General features: G+C 41.5%; 1 protein-coding gene across 1 annotated transcript in view; it reads left to right on the top strand.

Moving 5' to 3' along the window:
* Positions 1 to 17,530, top strand: part of LOC138775008 (ATP-binding cassette sub-family C member 4-like) — a gene marked incomplete at its 5' end in the record, with an annotated part of 35,567 nt that extends 18,037 nt beyond the window's left edge. The window contains 8 exons of the mRNA XM_069955767.1: positions 3,951 to 4,045; positions 4,987 to 5,073; positions 10,345 to 10,441; positions 10,705 to 10,917; positions 11,089 to 11,229; positions 12,196 to 12,233; positions 13,308 to 13,408; positions 17,367 to 17,530. Coding sequence (XP_069811868.1) covers positions 3,951 to 4,045; positions 4,987 to 5,073; positions 10,345 to 10,441; positions 10,705 to 10,917; positions 11,089 to 11,229; positions 12,196 to 12,233; positions 13,308 to 13,408; positions 17,367 to 17,530 — 936 coding nt within the window. The remainder of the gene's footprint in view (positions 1 to 3,950; positions 4,046 to 4,986; positions 5,074 to 10,344; positions 10,442 to 10,704; positions 10,918 to 11,088; positions 11,230 to 12,195; positions 12,234 to 13,307; positions 13,409 to 17,366) is intronic.
* Positions 17,531 to 18,395: the final 865 nt, after the last annotated feature.

Below are 18,395 nucleotides of genomic sequence, written 5' to 3'. Positions count from 1 at the left end.
GTTGTTGACCTTACGATAGTCCACACAGAAGCGGATTGTTCCGTCCTTCTTCCTTACTAGGACTAGGGGAGCAGCCCAGGGACTGTGGCTATCCTGGACAATGTTGGTGGTTTTCATATCTTGGACCATTTTCTTCACTTGTTGGTACATGGCAGGAGGCACAGGCCGGTATCTCTCCCTGATAGGAGGATGCGTACCGGTTGGTATGGTATGCTGGATTAAACTGGTCTGTCCATAGTCCATAGGATGTTTGCTGAAGACTTGATGATGTTGCTTGGCTACCTCCAGCACACCTTGAATCTGTTCAGGGGAGGTGGTGTCATCACCGATACTTAGTTTGGACAGCCAGGATTGTGAATCTGGATCTTCAGTTGAATTGCCTGCTGAAGTTTGTTGGGCAGCAGTAACAGACGTTTCAAGCAGATCTTCATGATGAATACTGTACAAGCTGGCTACTGCCTGATACTTTCTCAAGTCCACTGGCTGGTTGCTAAGGTTCAACAAACGAATGGGTACTTGGCCACGAGATACTGTCACAAGACTTCTAGCCGACATGACAGGTATGTCATCTCCTATTAGGGTCGGTTCTATCAATGCCGGGTAATCTTGTCCTTGTAGTCCCATGGAAGCTCTACACCACACCATAGTCTCAGTGCCAGGTTGCAGCCGTATTGGTTGAGAGTCTTTGATGCGAGCACGGCATATTCTCCTTTGATATTAGTGAACCTCTGTTGAGCTGCCAGCACTTTCATAGTTTTATGGATGGCCTTCTGAGAGCCTCTAGGTACATTTAGTAAAGTCTTTCGTAGGGCTTCCAGCACTTCAGTATAGCAATGGCGGAGTACGTTGGTGCCCAAGATCACTGAGAAGTTTTCATCCTCAGAGACCTGAATCACGATCACTCCTTGTCGGGGAAGTTCTGTGTCGCCAATCTGCAAGGTTGGTTCCCAATACCCGTGTATGGGTACAGATTTTCCATTAGAAGCGATGATGTGGAGCAAGGCTTCTGGAGTTTTTGTTAACTGTGCCCCATTACTACACTTTTCAAATGCTGCGGCCCTTATAGTGGTCACTTGAGATCCAGTGTCAATCAAGGCAGGGAAGCTCACACCGTTAATGCTGACTTCGACTGTAGGCCTAGAACCCACATACTTTGGCATCCATGTAGCATCTCTGGGACCTATCGCCTCTCCACCTGAGGGGTGTCCCGCAGCCTCAGGGGATTGTCGTTTAACTGCCAGCAATCTTCCTCACGGTGTCCTTTGCGGTGACAATATTTACACTGTAATCCTCTGGTACTCTGATACCAGGTATCTGAGCGTCTAACCGGTGGTTGCCACTGTCTTTCTCTTGTAGGTGGTGGTGGTCGCTCTCGGTTCCGTATGGGAGGACTTTCTCTTCCTTGTCTAGAGGGGTTTTCTAGTCGATCCATCCGCTTCATCATTCTTACCATTGCTTTGGTGAGGTGTGATATTTGGTTAGCCAGTGTTGCTTCATTCTCTACTTTTTCCATAGCTTTAGCGCAATGTGAGACTTGAGCAGTCGGGGACTGAGCACTCTGTTCAACCATCAGACTTATAGGTGCTGGTATGGGAGTCGTCACACTTCTGTTATCTTCTTGCCATTCTGGCAGAGATTTCTCCTCTAGTATTTCTATGGCTAGTTCTTTAAATTCTAGGAAAGAAGCATTCGGATGCTGTACAGACAACATTTTCAACTGGCTCCTGTGAGTCTTGTCTAACACACCTTCAATAAACTGTTCACGAAGGGTTTGGTCTTGACCTACTGCTTCATGAGGATCGACCCAAATAACAGCTCGCCATGCTTCCTGCAGGGTCAGGGAATAGTCTCTAAGCGACTCCTTGGGGCGTTGTCTCATCCCAAAGAAACGCTTCTTCAGCTCAGAAGCAGTTCTAGACTCAAAGGTAACACTCAGTCGGTCTAGGATCTGTTTACTGTTTTGGCGCTCATGTCCAGGCCAGGACTTGACCTCACGGAGTGCAGGTCCTTGTAATTGGTTGATCAAAATTTCAACTTTCTGTTCTTCAGTAACAGAGCACAGTTTAAAATGACTTTGCATTTTTTCTCTAAATTCTTGAAGGGTACCAGGTGTTCCATCATAATGAGGATACCATGATGCGCCTGGATAGTATGGCATACTTATTTGCATAATGCAGCTGGGTGTAATGGGAGCTGAAGAACTGCTGTGGCCCACTTGGGTGTTGTCTTCGCTGTCCAACATTGTCCTCAACATTCTGCACCAGCCTAGCAGATTTAAATTGAGCTAACTTATATTTTTTTGGGAGTGTTGCTATGGGCAACGGGCAGGAAATTGGGACGTGGCTCCTTTAAGAATAAATTCAGCAACTTGTTTTTGGAAAATGTGCCACTCAGGGAGATAGCTAATACTTCAAACAGACTTTTCCCTGCTTTATTCCCCCAATAGTACTCACTCATGTGTCCACAGCATGAAATCCTGGACTCCAGGGACTTAGGAGCTTGCTGAGTGTACAGCCTAGCTGGGTTCCTTTCACACAATGATGGCTGTATTTTTGTGCTCCCCCTTGAAGAAGGTTGGCTCCTCTGGTCAAGCAGCTTGCTGAACTCTTATTTCTGTAAGAGACACTTATAGAGGGGGCTTTAGCATAGATTTTATTCACAGGGCGACTTGTAAGCAATCCACACAGACACAGCATGTAATACCACAGTCCAGCACACAGCCTCTCTCCATATATGGGCAGCAGGAGGGCAGTCTAATCTCTTAAAATGGCCGATTAACCCCTCTTCTGCCAGTGTGAATTAGTGAATGCAGTATTCAGCTGTTTTAAGCAGGTAAAAGTCACTTTTGGGGTTTCTAATCTCAGTCTCTGTCAGGGGGGCACCCCTGGATATTAGTAGGGTACTGATGGATCAAGGCGCAGAGGTCTCTATCCTGTTCGTGACGCCATTTTGGAACGTCCGCACGGTGGACTGGAGGCTCTATTAGGACCAGATAGGGTGCCGGTGGTGTTGTCAGGGGCAATAGTGTCACGGTGCTTTACTCCTACCTTAGCGGTCCTGGCTCTCCTAAGGCCCCCGGGCGGTCGTCACAGCAATGAGGTGGTTGGTTTCCAGTGTTTGGAGACAATGAATAGACGGTGATATAACTGAGGGACTTTACTTTCTGGTTTACACAGTAATACAGCACATTGGAATGGTGTTCAGTCACTCTCCAGTCAGGCTGCATGAAGTGAGCATTGGGTTCCCTCTGCCTTAGTGGTTATAGCCTTTATCTGGCTGCTTAGAATCTCTCCTCTCTCTTCTTGCTTTGACTGCTCTGCACTCAGCAGGTTACTTCACTTACTTGAAGTTTTTAGTCAGCACACGACTGCTTATATCTGACTATGATGGAGAGCACTGTCTGCTCCTCCTCACCGACTACATCTACTCAACTCCTCTCCGGACCTGTAAGACCTCCTACTGTTGCCTAGGCAACACACTTGAGGTGGAAGGCCGCTGGGTCCCAATGCTCACTGTCAACATGTTGGCAATGCACTGCCACCTGCTGGACACCAATGATAAAGCATTACACAGTTACTTTCTACAAAGCACATGTCATATTGCAGATAAAACTTTGTAGTGCCTGGTGGGTCACTACAGAAGAATTTAGGGGGCAGGCATGCACCATATGAACAGAGCCAGAAACAGCTGCAGCAGAGGAAGCTTAAAAGTGGATTGGAGTATAACCCTGACTGGGAGCAGAGAAGGTAACTCACTTGCTCTGACTGCTGGCAGGAGCATAATGCTAGCATTCCATTCCATTACTTTTTTGCAAACAGCTGAAAGTTTGTAAGTTGTTTTTTTTTTAACTAATTTTCAACAGGGTTTAATATTTTGATTTGTTCAATATGTGTTGTGTTAGTGGCATGTCACAAAGCAATAAAATCTTGTTACAATATTAACTTGTCCAGGACTTGCTGCAATTAGATGATGGGGACTTGACTACGATTGGAGATCGCGGAGTTACCTTAAGTGGAGGACAGAAGGCTCGTGTGAACTTGGCAAGGTAAAAAATTGGGGGGGGGAGGGAATTAATCATTCCCTATAACCAGTGCAGAGTTGCAAAATTGCAGATTTTGCAGAGATTTAGGACAAAAAAATGTAGTGCAAACTTCCAATCTGCACAATTTTTTTTGTTTGTAAAATTGGAGCTTGTGGAAACATTTTGAACAATTTTTCCACCCTAGGTTGGCACAGGGAATGATAAAAATGTTTTCTATCGAATTGATATTAATGCTGCATAAATCAATAGAACACACATATCTAAAAATGTTATCTGTCTTATCAGACAAAAACACATCTTTCTTTGCTGATTTACTCCAGTCCCTTCTAAACTCATCATTCACTCTAAAAAAAAAAAAAGTAAATCTTAAAAACTCTCCTAAGACTGCCTCAAAAACCTATGGCAGTAATTTAAGCTTGGTTGCAAGCTTAAATTGTAATAACACACCTACCTTTGCTTGAAGCCGCCCACTTAGCAATGAAATGTTGCACAATTTCTGTTCAAGCTAGGGCTCCAGCAGTCTGTGCTAAGTGCAGACCGTTATTAATTATGTCTCTAATGCCTTTTTTCACTGCCTAAAATTCTAGGTAGTGGTACAGCTCTATAATGTCCTCCATGCGACTGCTTCTAAGGGTGTACTATAGAGGAAAAAAGAGCAGGATCACCTCTTCTTAGCTTAGAAAACACCAGTTGTATAATGGCCAGAAATGATGCTACTCTTCTAATACACACACGACCAATAAATAACATTACACTTCAACATTCAGACATTTCCCTATGGAGCAGTGCCAATTATGAGCTTGGACCACAGGGACAGTGATTTAGCTTTAGACCGGTGTACAAATACTCTGGTCTTGATACCCCCGCCCAGAATATTTAACACAACAAAAGAATGACACATTTCCTTTAAATATTTTTGGCACTTTACCGTTGCTTTTTTACAGAGCTGTTTACCAGGATGCGGATATTTATCTGCTGGACGATCCTCTAAGTGCTGTGGATGCTGAGGTTGGAAGACATTTGTTTGAAAAGTATGTATACTTACTCACTTACTACTTTTTTTTTTTTCCCATAGTAATATACAGTATTTTTGGTGTCCTTGTTACTTTGGTAACATGATTATTTTATTGTAGTCAATTAATCAGGCACTCAGGCTTCAGTGAAAAACTACACGCTTACCTTTGAAAAATGTCCAGCAATGCAAGGATGTCGCCCTGTGTTTTTTTGCAGGAAATGCACAAATCATAGATATGACACAAAAGAATCTTGGCTTGATAGCGAAACATTTCTCAAGAAAATATAGTTTTATCAATGACAGAAGTTTTCTATATCAAATTTAGAATTGCTCCGTTTTAAGGAAAAATACTATATGTATACTCCATATACATAGATTAGGACATTTTTGGAAGAATAAATAGTGTTTAACCCTTTGAGTACCGAGCCCAAAATGACCCAAAAGACCACGCCAATTTTAGTTTTTTCCTCCTCCTTCTAAGAGCTCTAGTACTTTCAATTTTCTATCTACAGGGCCATGTAAGGGCTTGTTTTTTCAGGAACAAGTGTACTTTGTAATAACTTCTTTTAATTTACCATAACATGTATGAAGGAGCCACCAAAATATTATTTCTGAAAATATAAATTGGTAAAATTAGAAAAGAGAATGCAATATTGTAACTTTTAGGGGGTTCCTCTGTCTATGTAATGCACTATATGATAAAAGGGACATGATACCATTACTCTATAAAGGTCAGTCCGAACACAACCATAGGCAGGTTTACACAGATTCTCTAATAAAATGGCCCTATTACGACTCTTATAACTGTTTTTCACCTACGGGGCTGTATAAGGTGTCCTTTTTTACGCCGTGATCTCTAATTTTTATTAATTCCAGATTTGTGTAGATCAGACATTTTGATCACTTTTTATTAATTTTTAAAAAAAAATATATAATGTAACATTCGCTGTGTGGGATAACAATTGTTATATTTTAATAGATCGAAACGATTATGCACCCTACAGTATATAATATGTTTAATAAATTATTTTTATAGGTTTTATTTATATTATGGGAAAGGTGGTTATTTTTTTATATTGGGGGAAGGGCTTGGGGTATTTTTAAAAACATTTTTGCCTGTGACGGACTCAATAAGGAGAGCGCTGATTGGACCACACAGAGGAAGGTAAGAGACCTCCAGCAGTCCAGGAATGGGATTACTATTAAACGCCGCGGTAGGTTAACCCCGCGAGGGGATAAGGACAGGCTGCAGCGTGATTGGTGCAGCCTGTCATTAACAGTAAGGGCCCGGCTGCTGGTTGCAGCTCGCCCCCACCTGCTATGAAGCGCGCTTCATAGAAGATAAGACACCCAGGTGAAGGTGAAGCCGCTGCTGTACTATGCCGTGCAGGCGCAGTACAGCAGCGTCTTCTCCGGCTGCACTGGACATGCGCAGAATAGTAAAGACGTGCAATGCCCCCGAGTGACGTCAGCATGCGGCGCTTTCCAACACGCCCAGAGGGGCGTGATTACAGCGCCGGAGCCTGCCCAGGACTGTGACTAGATAACCAGCCACCCGCCCACCGTGACTATTTGGCTGGTAATTTACATAGAGCGCAGGAGGTTATTAAACTAACTTGCGGTCTGTACAGGGGACGGAGGCTACAGGGGGATGGTTGGGAAGCGTACTGGGTGATGTACCAGCACATTTCCTTAGCTTTATGGCCAATTTTAAAGGGAAGCAAAGGGAAGCAATTGGCAAAATTTACAAGGATGGTACTAAAGCAGAACTTGGTGTTAAAGCAGCATTCTGCAATTCTATTATTAATATTCCTCCTTTATTACTATGCAGGTAGTTGGCTAATATATATGTTATCAGTATATATATCAGTTAGTATTGGCTAATTTCATTGTTCCTTTCTACCTGAAAATTCCTGGAATCTTTAGCTTTACTTGGGTCATGTGATCTCATCCCAGAACTTTCTACATAATGTAGCTGCATGGACTGATCCATACCAGCTGTCCACAGGGGGAGACAGAAACTCTTATTCACAGTTACTGATGATGATTATGCATCTCCTGTCACACATTTAGGCCCCGTTTACTCAGAGCAAGAGGGGCGGAATGCCGTTAAACTCAGTGTCATAATGACACTCTATGGTAGGCGCTCGCACTGCATCTCTCAGCGCTGAAGAATGAACATGTTTATTCTTCAGCGCGGAGAGACGCTGAGCGATGCGGGGCGCGCACCTACCATAGAGTGTCATTATGCAGTGTAATTATGCATTATTACGTGGAGGCTAACGGAGTTGTCTGCTGCGGAATTCCACCCCTCTTGCTGTGTGTGAAGGGGGCCTTAAGATAGATTAGATGACAGTTTGGCCCCCCTGACTGCATACTTACAGTCTGTTAGCTTATTTAGAGATATATAGAGATAAGGACTATTACACAGCCCTCCCAGCAGGCAGACATAGTACATGGCTCTAGATGCACATATGATAATATGTTGATGCATTATGGGATTGATATCAGATTTGAAAGGAAAAGATACAGTTTGCAATCTAAAAACCAAGATGGTGGCTGATCACATGACCCATATGCAGTGATGAACTGTGTGGATACAGCAGAGCTGCAATAAAACAGATGACACAGCAGTAATAGTGGAGGTGATTGTGCATTAAATGGGCAAAAACAAATTTAAAAAATTTGAGGGGTGCTTCTTTGCCATTGTGCTCTACAAAACACTATTAAAGAGTCACTGTCGTATTTTTTTTTTTTTTTTTGTAGAAATCAATAGTCCAGGCGATTTTAAGAAACTTTGTAATTGGGTTTATTAGCCAAATCTGCCATTAACTGCATGTAAAAAGCCTTTTCCCAGGTCCCCCCCTCCTTCCTCTTTTTCATCCACTCTGAAAAATCTGAAAATTGTGACTTGTTGCAGGAGACGTCCCCTGTCTGCTCTAGGGAGAGGGGAGGGGGGAGGAGGAAGGAGGGAGTTAGCCGGCAGCAGAAAGCAGATAACAGAGGATTACTGGCACGGAGCTGGGTGACAGCTGTAATCTGAGCTCAGACAGGTCACTGGTGACTTTCACAGGAGATATCCCGTGAGGGATTTGTAGATTAACTCTTTGTTGTCCTGTTTTGGTCTTTTCTTTAGCTCTCTCCATAGGAGAACAATGAAGACAGGGGGGAGAGCTTCAAACTGCTTTTTCATGATAAAAATGCATTTTTCGGATAATAAACCCAATTACAAAGTTTCTTAAAATCGCCTGGACTATTGATTTCTGCAAAAAAAAAAATCACGACAGTGACACTTTAAAGTATTTTGAATGTCTATCATTTTACATTCTGCAAAAGGGACTAAAAATGGCCTGATGCTTTGTGTTTATTGGGTAATCTTGTAACATCAGAAATCACTTGTGTTGATGGAGCAATTGGTAAAAAAAAAATCTTTATTATGTCTGTGAGAAGCAGAAAAGACTTTCAGAACCTTGTAAAAAATATAGCAATATAGCCATGCATCCCAGCATTACCACTTCTGTATATAAAGTATTATTATGACCGAGTATCTGTCATTTTTTTTTTTTTTCATGTTGCCTATTCCTCGAACCTCACGTCTTGTTTGTTTCCTGAAGTTTGCCGCTGCCTCTGGTTACAATTTCTGTTGCTTTCTTTGATGTTTTGTTTTCTCCTCTAAACAGCAGTGTTATCTAAATAAATTCAGACATTTGTTTTCTTGACACAGACAGAAGATTTCGGATGTCTATGACAATGCTCAGAAAGTTACTTTGATGATTAGTTTCCCTCTCACATTCCCACAAAGTGAACTGATGCTCAATGCCTTGATTATGCCGTGAAACACATTGACTATACAGAACATATTTGTTAGCCGTCGAGGCCCTGGGATATAAAACATTTATCGGTTCAGCAATACTGTAAGGATTTGCACATGAAATGTGTCAGACAAAGCGCTTAAATTAAGGCATAGCAACTTGTTATCCCAGGCTTTTTTTATTTATCAAATCAGAATGTAAGGCAAGAGACCACTGAGGATGTTCTCTATCTCCAATCTGTCAAGAAGCCTTTTGAAATTATTCTCTTTTTTTTTTTTTTTTTTTTTTTGCAATTTTGTCAGCTACAATGGAAATGCACCCTTATTCAGTCTACATGTATGTATTTAAAAGCAAACCTTCTGAAAAATAATGGTATTCTAGTGCCAATAATCCTTAGCAGCATTTTTTATTAGAAGAACAAGTGTGTGGCCCTGACATGGGCTCCTTGTGTAAGGGGAGATTCAGGTACCCACACAGTTCTGTCACATTTCTATTAAGTGTAAGAATCCAGTGTCCTTCAGGGCTCTGTATTGTGAGAACATGGAAAGAACCTTGATCTGTCTCTAAAAAGTAGCGTTATTAAGGTGAATTCATTTCTGCTACTCATTCATAAGGCCATCAATTCAATACCTGAAATCTTAAGCTGAAGTTCTTTTGTGTTGTGAATTTTAATTGTATTATTGATTCATATTGACAAGTCTTAACGAAAGAAAAACTGAAAACAAAATTTCTTTTGTTTTTTTCTTATTTCTAATTTTCTTATTCTCTATTATACCTTCTGTTGCTGCTCCCAGTGCGTGTACATAATGTGCATCTAGCGTTAGTAACAATGTTGGAATAAATTAGAACCACCTCTGTGGATTTAAAGGGGTAAAGCAAATCCCCATAGAGAACCTCTCCTGCTGTGGACAGTTCCTGACATGGACAGAGATGTCAGCAGAGAGCACAGTGTCAGACTGGGAAGAATTCACCATTTCCTACAGGACATACAGCAGCTGACAACTAATTAAGGGCTCGAGACTTTTAAATTGAAGTCATTTACAAATCTGTATAACTTTCCGACACCGGCTGATTTGGAAAAAAAAATGTTTCCTACTACAAAACCCTTTTAATAGAGGATTTTGTTTTCAATGTATAATGTATTTTAGTTATCTGATGAAACGTTATGTGCCTCTCCATCATACCTTCCTAGAGATTTATCCTTGTGGTGACTGAATAGGAACCTTGATTATATAACTTGTGTAAATAGTATAACATGTATTTAAACAAATCTCCAGATCACCCCTCTAAGCAAAGACTGACAATTCTCACCTTTACCAAATCCTTCCTGCATGTAACCTGTGTCTACAGTACTCTGGACTTGTGCTCGTAACCTTATACCTTTTTATTGAATTCACATTGCTTACTTAAAAATGTTTATTTTATTCATATAATTGTTATAACACATTACATGAAATGTACCTTTCTTTCCTTAGGTGCATCTGTCAGGCTCTGCGCAAAAAGTTATGCATTTTGGTGACTCATCAACTGCAATATCTGAGTTCAGCAAAGCAAATTCTTATCCTGAAAGAGGTATGTTGTGTCCTGAAGATTCTGTATGACTCAGGTCCAAAACACTTGTGTGTGTCTGTTTTAAACAGTCTATTGGTGTCCTACTGTGGATCCCAACAACATAGATCCAGCACAGTTTTTACCAATCTGTGATTTATGGTGGAAATGTGGGAAAGCTACGGTATAATTATGTCAACAGTCTTACGAAAATGGTAAGGCAAATTTTAGGAGTAATGGTGTCCTAACTTAGCAGAAGTATTCAATTTTTTATTTTTGTGTTCTAGGGTCAGATGGTAGGAAAGGGAACCTTTTCAGAGCTGCTTCAGTCGGGTGTCGATTTTGCTTCTTTACTTAAAAGCGGAGAAGAGGAGCAGTCCACAACCCAAGATGGACAACTAATAAAGTCATCTAGGAACCGAACCTTCTCCCAGTCATCAGTCTGGTCTCAAGACTCCACTGTACAGTCACAAAAGGAGGGGGCTACCGATGCCCTACCAGTAAGTAGAAAACTGGACTGTTTTTATGGGACAGTATATGCATTAGAACTGCAATGCTATGAGCTGCTCTCTTTAACAGGGTGGCAATGCAAATATTATGTGATATCATTGATATTGATACTGCTGTATACTGTGTGTATTATACATGGTGTCTTTTCTTGACCTCTATAGACTGAGCCTGTCCTGACTGCAGTTCCAGAGGAGAGTCGCTCTGAGGGAACTGTTGGTTTTAAGGTGTACAAGAAATACTTCCTGGCTGGATCTAGTTATTTTATGATTTTTATCCTAATCCTGCTAAATATCTTAGCACAGGTATGTTGTTCTTGCTAGCCTTTACAGAGTTTGAGGTTTTATGTAAGGGACGTGTTACTATTGGATGGTTCCCTTGCCTGTTAGTCTGCATCCTGATTTTTTTCATACTTTAAAAGTCCCATAAGAACACATGTGCATTAAAGAATGCAGTGTGCTGTCAATGGTTCATATCTTCTCCAGCATCCTACTTTTTTGATAATTGCAGATTTATTTTTTGCTATTAAATTTATTCTTAATGAAAAGCACAGCAGTATACTGAAAGAACAAGCCATTGGCTTTGAGTCCTCTATTCCTTCTATTTTGACTTGATTGACATCTGTTCAATCATTGGGGTCATTGGGTGACAATGGAGACCTGGATAGGAGGGGTTGCTGCTGAGATTTCGGGTGCGCTGTATGTTTATACTGTGTGGTAAAAAAAAAAAAAAGTTTAAAGTTTTTTAAAATGTCCGTTATTACCAAATTATAATTGAAGCCAATAGAATGACTTCCATCCAATACACATACTGAAATAATGTACGTTGTGTGCGTGGACGTCAAATTAATTTTTCATGGATGTTTTTAGTTCACATGTTTCTTTTTCACTGTCCTTTCAATGTCTTTACTAATAAATTCAATGCACCTTCAAAAAAGAACCACAGCCAAAAGGGCCTGAACTAGAATAATGTACCAATAGCCTAAGACACTAATTTTGAGGGGGGGAGGGGGGGGCACAGAGAGAAAAAAAACATGTGAACATAGCCTATTACTGATGGCATGCATGGATACTTTCAGAGAGGTTTGTCTAAGCCATATATAGTAGTGATGGCAATTTAGGATCAGAATCACTGTCAGGTTGCCTTTAAGAACCTTATACCATATATAAAATACATTTTCTGGATATAGATTTCAAACTGGAATAATTTCGTCATCTATAGAAATATTTGTTTAATTCGTGTTCTTACATTGTATTTTATATTTGCCTTAGGTTGCATATGTTTTGCAAGACTGGTGGCTTTCTTACTGGTAAGTTTTCACTATGAAATTGTTTATTTCACTCCATAAAATAAAATATTAAGTGTTTGATATTATACATATAATATGATAGTGTGTTGGTGTCCTCTTTTCTGTAATGGAGCACCTTTTTATTTATTCTGTAAGGAACTGTTATGTATATGGCCTGGTGCTCACAGAGGGAAATGGGAAGATAATTGTATTTAGAAAACCTCTATTTGCACCATGCTGAACCAGAATGTGTGCTTAATTGGAAATAAAGTCTGATCGTCTGGGCAGTCCATAGGATAAAGCAGTGTCTGCTGCCGACGCTCCTATTCCACGGAGTGACGGCAGCAGATCGTTGCTGTATCAGTCGTTTGTTTTTCAACATGTTGATAGACAAACGACTGCAACGATCAGCCGATATGAACGATGTCGGCTGATCGTTGCTGTCAATTTCACCGGACGAATATCGGCCAAATACGGCCGATAATCGTTCCGTGGAATAGGGCCTTTAGTGCTGTTTGTACATTATTCTAGTTTGGGATTACTAATTGCTTTTTGGGTGTGTCATTGAATTTAATAGTAAAAACAGAGAAATAACAGTAAAAAAAGAAAAACTGTGTGTGAACAACTAATAAAAACGTCCACTGTTTGCAAAAGATGTCCGAAAAATCATGATCATGTTCATTTTGACATCCGCGGTAAAAACGTCCTTTATTCAATACATTGTGTGCATTGGACGTCTGTCTTTCCATTGACTTCAATGCATTGCCATTGCACTCGGTTAAATTGCGGCAATAACAGACTTTTTTCAAATATCAAAATCGGCCGCCTTTTCTCTTTTTGACATTTTGACTATTTTTGACGTTGTGTGAACATAGCCTAAAGATGCACTAAATTATTCCTTTCCATTCCAGAAAGTGAGGAAAGGAATGGAAAGGAAAATATTCCCACAGAACTGCATAGAAAACTTACTGTCGCTTAAAAAAAACAAAAAAAAAACCTATGCTGCATTAGGTCTCTTGGCACGTACTGATACTGTGGTAAGGTAGAAATGGTTGCATAATAACATTTATGATTCTTTTCTGATTTTTCTATTAGGGCGACAGAACAGGAAAAACTGAATATTACTTCTGGGACCAATAGCAGTGACACAGAACCAGTACAGTTAGATCTCAACTTTTATCTGGGAGTCTACGCAGGTAATATATCTCTAAACATTTTGTTCTTTATAGCTGAGAATTTCAGGGGTTGTTTTGAAGCCTATGAAAGAGGACTTGTGGTGAGGCTGAAAAAGTCAAGGGGGGACATTTATCAAACATGGTGTAAAGTGAAACTGGCTCAGTTGCTCCTAGCAACCAATCAGATTCCACCTTTCATTTTTCAAAGAGTCTGTGAGGAAAGAAAAGTGATCTGATTGGTTGCTAGGGGCGACTGAGCCAGTTTCACTTTACATCATGTTGATAAATCTCCCCCAAAGTCTTTATATCAGTTTGTAGACTTTGATGCCCTTATGACGACAATGGCTGAGATTTGCTAAAACTGTCTAATTGTAAATCTTGCTAGATTTCTAGCATGTTAGTTGGTTCACTGTGTTGCATGTTAGGCCACAACCCCTTTACTGATGCCCCCCCCTTTTGACCGCCGCAATGTTAAATCACATATTAAATAGGTACAAGACATGTAAGCAAACTTTCTTTATGCAAATTACACCAGAATTCTGGTGCATTTGACACATTAAACCCACTCCAATCCTTTTTATTTAGTTTGTGTGAATCACCACCAGATATAAGTAACAAGCAATTCTTTCTAAACTGGTCCTCTTCAATGGTTTCATACAATGTGCATCTTGCACAGCAAATACCTGGTTTTTATTAGCAGTTTTTTTCTGGGGCTCCAGTTTCTTTAAGCCTGGGAATCAGCTGATATCTGCATATAATGTGCAAGTAATGTTTATTGGCTACTGCAGGGAAAACCAAGACGCGCAGTGACAACAGTGGGCATCTGTTCTCAATAGCAGTCTGTGGTTCTCCAGGGCAGTGGTCCATACTGTCATATGCATTCGTCTTATCTCAAGGTTTTTTCCTTGTTTGATCAGATATTTATGCAATTCACATGCCCTAGCCTACAGTAAAATAAATAGTTTTGATCATTTCAACTACTCACAAAAAATAAAAATAAAAACATGAATAAATACTTGTATGGGTGACATCCATGTAACATCACTGAATAGGAATGAATAGTAAATACTTGGAATAAATCTTTCAAATGTAGCACCGCACCTCAAATAAACTCCAGGCCTTTCATCTGCTTGAGAATTACATAATGAAGGAATTGCCCACGCTGGCCCATGAAACGGCCCAAGAGTCAATTGTCCAATTACTTTTGGTCCCTTTAAAAACAGAATGGCACATGTTAAGTAACTGAAACTCTTAAACCTTTTATCTAGTTTCAGGCTATGTTCACACAATGTGAACATCCAGCCGTTCTGTGACCCCGGCTGGGTCACGGACTGTCCGGTCTCTGCCCGGATCATCGCGGCCGGTACTTAAGTCCGGCCGCAGAGCTCTGATGTGGGCGCATCAGCGTGCGCCCGCATCAGAGCTTCCCCTGCACACTATGGAGCGAGCGGCCGGAGCCGCTCACTTCATAATGTGAACGGACAGGGTTTCCTACGGCCGCAAATCATTGAATTGCGGCTGCAGAAAACTGACATGTCAGTTATTTGCGGGGCCGCACGGGATCCCGGCCGGAGCGTATACAATGTGTATACGCTCCAGCCGGGATCCCATTGAAACTAAGGCATTGTTCCATCCCGCAAAAACTACGCCGTTGTTGCCATCGGCAACAACAGCTATAGTTTTACGTAGTGTGAACATAGCCTTATTAAAGCGGTTTTCCAGTGCTACAAAAATTGGCCACTTTCTTTCAGAGACAACACGACTCTTGTCTCCAGTTCAGGTGCAGTTTGCAATTAAGCTCCATTCCATTTTCCATGGAACTGAGCAGCAAAACCCCACACAAGCTGGAGACAAGAGTGGCGCTGTCTCTGGAAGAAAGTGGCCATGTTTTTGTAGCGCTGGATAACCCCTTAAGGGTACGTTCACACGTACCGGATCCGTAGCAGATCCGCAGCAGATTTCATCTAAATGACTGAACACAGCATCAAATGTGCACCATCAAATCTGCTGCAGATCCTGTACGTTGTGAACGCACCCTTAGGGTATAAACCCACACACCGTATAAGCAGCGTATTTACTGCTGCGATACGCAGCAAATACGCAGCAAACACGCAACAAATACGCAGCAGATAAGATGTAAATAACTGAACATAGCATCAAATCTGTACCAACAAATCTGCTGCGTATTTGTTGCATTTCTGCTGTGTATAAGGTGTGTGGGTTTGTACCCTTAAAGGAGAAGTCCGGCCAAAATTAATTTTTGATATGTTGTTACTTATGAAAAGTTATACAAATTTCTAATGTACATTAATTATGGGAAATGCAAATATAGGGCTATTTCCCTTAATTTAGTAGATCAGGAAGTGTTAGAAATATCTCTGAAGAAGTGACGTCACGACCCAGGGTGTAATTCCTATGGAGTGTCCAGCAGGGGGCGCTCTCTATATAGAAGTCTATGGGACTTTATTGTTTCTATGGGTTTCTATGTAATGTAATGTAGTGTACAGTGCTTTATTGAATGAATACATCTATGGAATACTTTGGGGAGCAAGTGTCCTTGCTCCCCAAAGTATTGCATAAATGTATTCATTCAATACACAGTAAGCCCGCCGATCCGCCGCATTTCCGCCGCATTCCCGCCGATCCGCCACACGCTGATCCGCCGCATTCCCGCCGATCCGGACCATATACATTGAACTACAGCTCCCATCATCTGCTTCTAGTATGAACAGGTGATGGAGCTGTAGCTGGGTAAGGGATATCACATGCCGCCGGGCGCAGGGGGGAGCCGCTCAGTACACAGGAGCGCTCCCCCCTCCTCCTCCTCCTTCCGTGATAACTTCCGCCTATACCAATGCTGAGTCCCTGCCTGGCCGCCGCTCTCCGCTCACATATACCGGCTCCCGGCATCAGCGCGGACACCAGGATGCATCGGGAGCCGGTATGTATGGGGGAGAGCGGAGAGCGGCGGCCAGGCAGGGACTCAGCATTGGTATAGGCGGAAGTTATCACGGAAGGAGGAGGAGGAGGAGGGGGGAGCGCTCCTGTGTACTGAGCGGCTCCCCCCTGCGCCCGGCGACATGTGATATCCCTTACCCAACTACAGCTCCCATCACCTGTTCATACTAGAAGCAGATGATGGGAGCTGTAGTTCAATGTATATGGTCCGGATCGGCGGGAATGCGGCGGATCAGCGTGTGGCGGATCGGCGGGAATGCGGCGGAAATGCGGCGGATCGGCGGGCTTACTGTGTATTGAATGTATTGAATGAATACATTTATGCAATACTTTGGGGAGCAAGGACACTTGCTCCCCAAAGTATTCCATAGATGTATTCATTCAATAAAGCACTGTACACTACATTACATTACATAGAAACCCATAGAAACAATAAAGTCCCATAGACTTCTATATAGAGAGCGCCCCCTGCTGGACACTCCATAGGAATTACACCCTGGGTCGTGACGTCACTTCTTCAGAGATATTTCTAACACTTCCTGATCTACTAAATTAAGGGAAATAGCCCTATATGTGCATTTCCCATAATTAATGTACATTAGAAATTTGTATAACTTTTCATAAGTAACAACATATCAAAAATTAATTTTGGCCGGACTTCTCCTTTAATGTGGATTCCTTCAAATGAAAGTTGGAAGCCTGGACTTTAGGTCCATATTCATAATATAACTATAACTTGAATATGTTTCAGTAAACCGGTTGAAAAAATTATCAGTGTCCAAATATAGATGGACCAAACTGTATGATACTTTGGGAATTACTTTAAGGAAACATTTTTGGTTATAACATTAACTTATAAGTCTGCTCAGAAAATAATTACCTAAAATAGTTAAGTAGCTCCTTACTGGAGGTTTACTTTCATAAACAAGTTGACTTGGACATCGATAGTATTGTGTCATTCCATATTTAGCAGATGGGTAGAGAGAACTTAAAATGACATCACTTTCTCTTATTGTTTCAGGTCTGACAGCAGCTACCATCGTGTTTGGTTTTCTGCGGAGTTTGCTTGTGTTTCATGTCCTTGTTTCTGCTGCCCAGGCTTTACACAACCAAATGTTCCAGTCACTCTTACAAGCGCCAGTGTTGTTTTTCGATAGAAACCCCATTGGTAAGTTGATGTTTTGATAAAGTGTTTCTTTATTTTAAAAACTTCTGGCATGTGATAATGACCGGTCAGAAGTTTGTATTAGTGGAATCGGGGTACTAAGACCCCTGCTGATCACTAGTATGAAGCGGCAGAAGTGTGCGGCTGCACTTGCTGTGACCAGTCATTCCCACTCTAAACTATCCCAGGCGGTCTATGGGACTTTAGCAGTTCCATATTATGCTATAACACGTCAATTTTAATTATTGCAATCTGCCATCTTGTACAACTTTTATGTGCATGGTGATGGCCATGTGACATCTGAGGACAACACCATGAGGAAGACTGGCCCAGTTACAGAGATCTTCTCTTACAAGCTATATAGGTCTACATACTACTCTTGTTACCTTTGACATATTCTTCCTTTTTATTACAAGTACAGTGGTACCTTGGTTTAAGAGTAACTTGGTTTAAGAGAGTTTTGGTTTAAGAGCTCAGTTTTTCAAAATTGTGACTTTGTTTAAGAGCATTGCTTTGGTTTAAGAGCTCCCTGTACTGGGTGGGAGCGTGAGTGAAGGAGGGGCATGGTCTGCATAGCGTGGTCTGCAGCACTGTACTCTGACACAGGAAGTCTCCCTCACCTTCCAAATCATGGCAGATGCACTTCAGGCTGGGGCTTATATCAGGGGACAGGACGGACAGAGAGTGGTGCATTTTTGTGCCCACATCTGCCCTGCTCATTCCTTCATGCTCCCTGCAGTCTCTGTCAGCCCTTGTGTTTCCCATCCTCTCCATTACTGTACAGTAACTTATAATATCACATATTCAGCTGTTTCTGAATGTTTGTTTCTTCTGTTCTACATGTTATTCAGAATAATAAATCATTTTTGGTGTGTGGAATCAATT

This window comes from Dendropsophus ebraccatus, unplaced genomic scaffold (assembly GCF_027789765.1).
Source record: "Dendropsophus ebraccatus isolate aDenEbr1 unplaced genomic scaffold, aDenEbr1.pat pat_scaffold_1237_ctg1, whole genome shotgun sequence".
NCBI lineage: Eukaryota > Metazoa > Chordata > Amphibia > Anura > Hylidae > Dendropsophus > Dendropsophus ebraccatus.
Note: the sequence above shows the minus strand (reverse complement) of the source record. Positions and strands in the feature narration are given on the sequence as shown.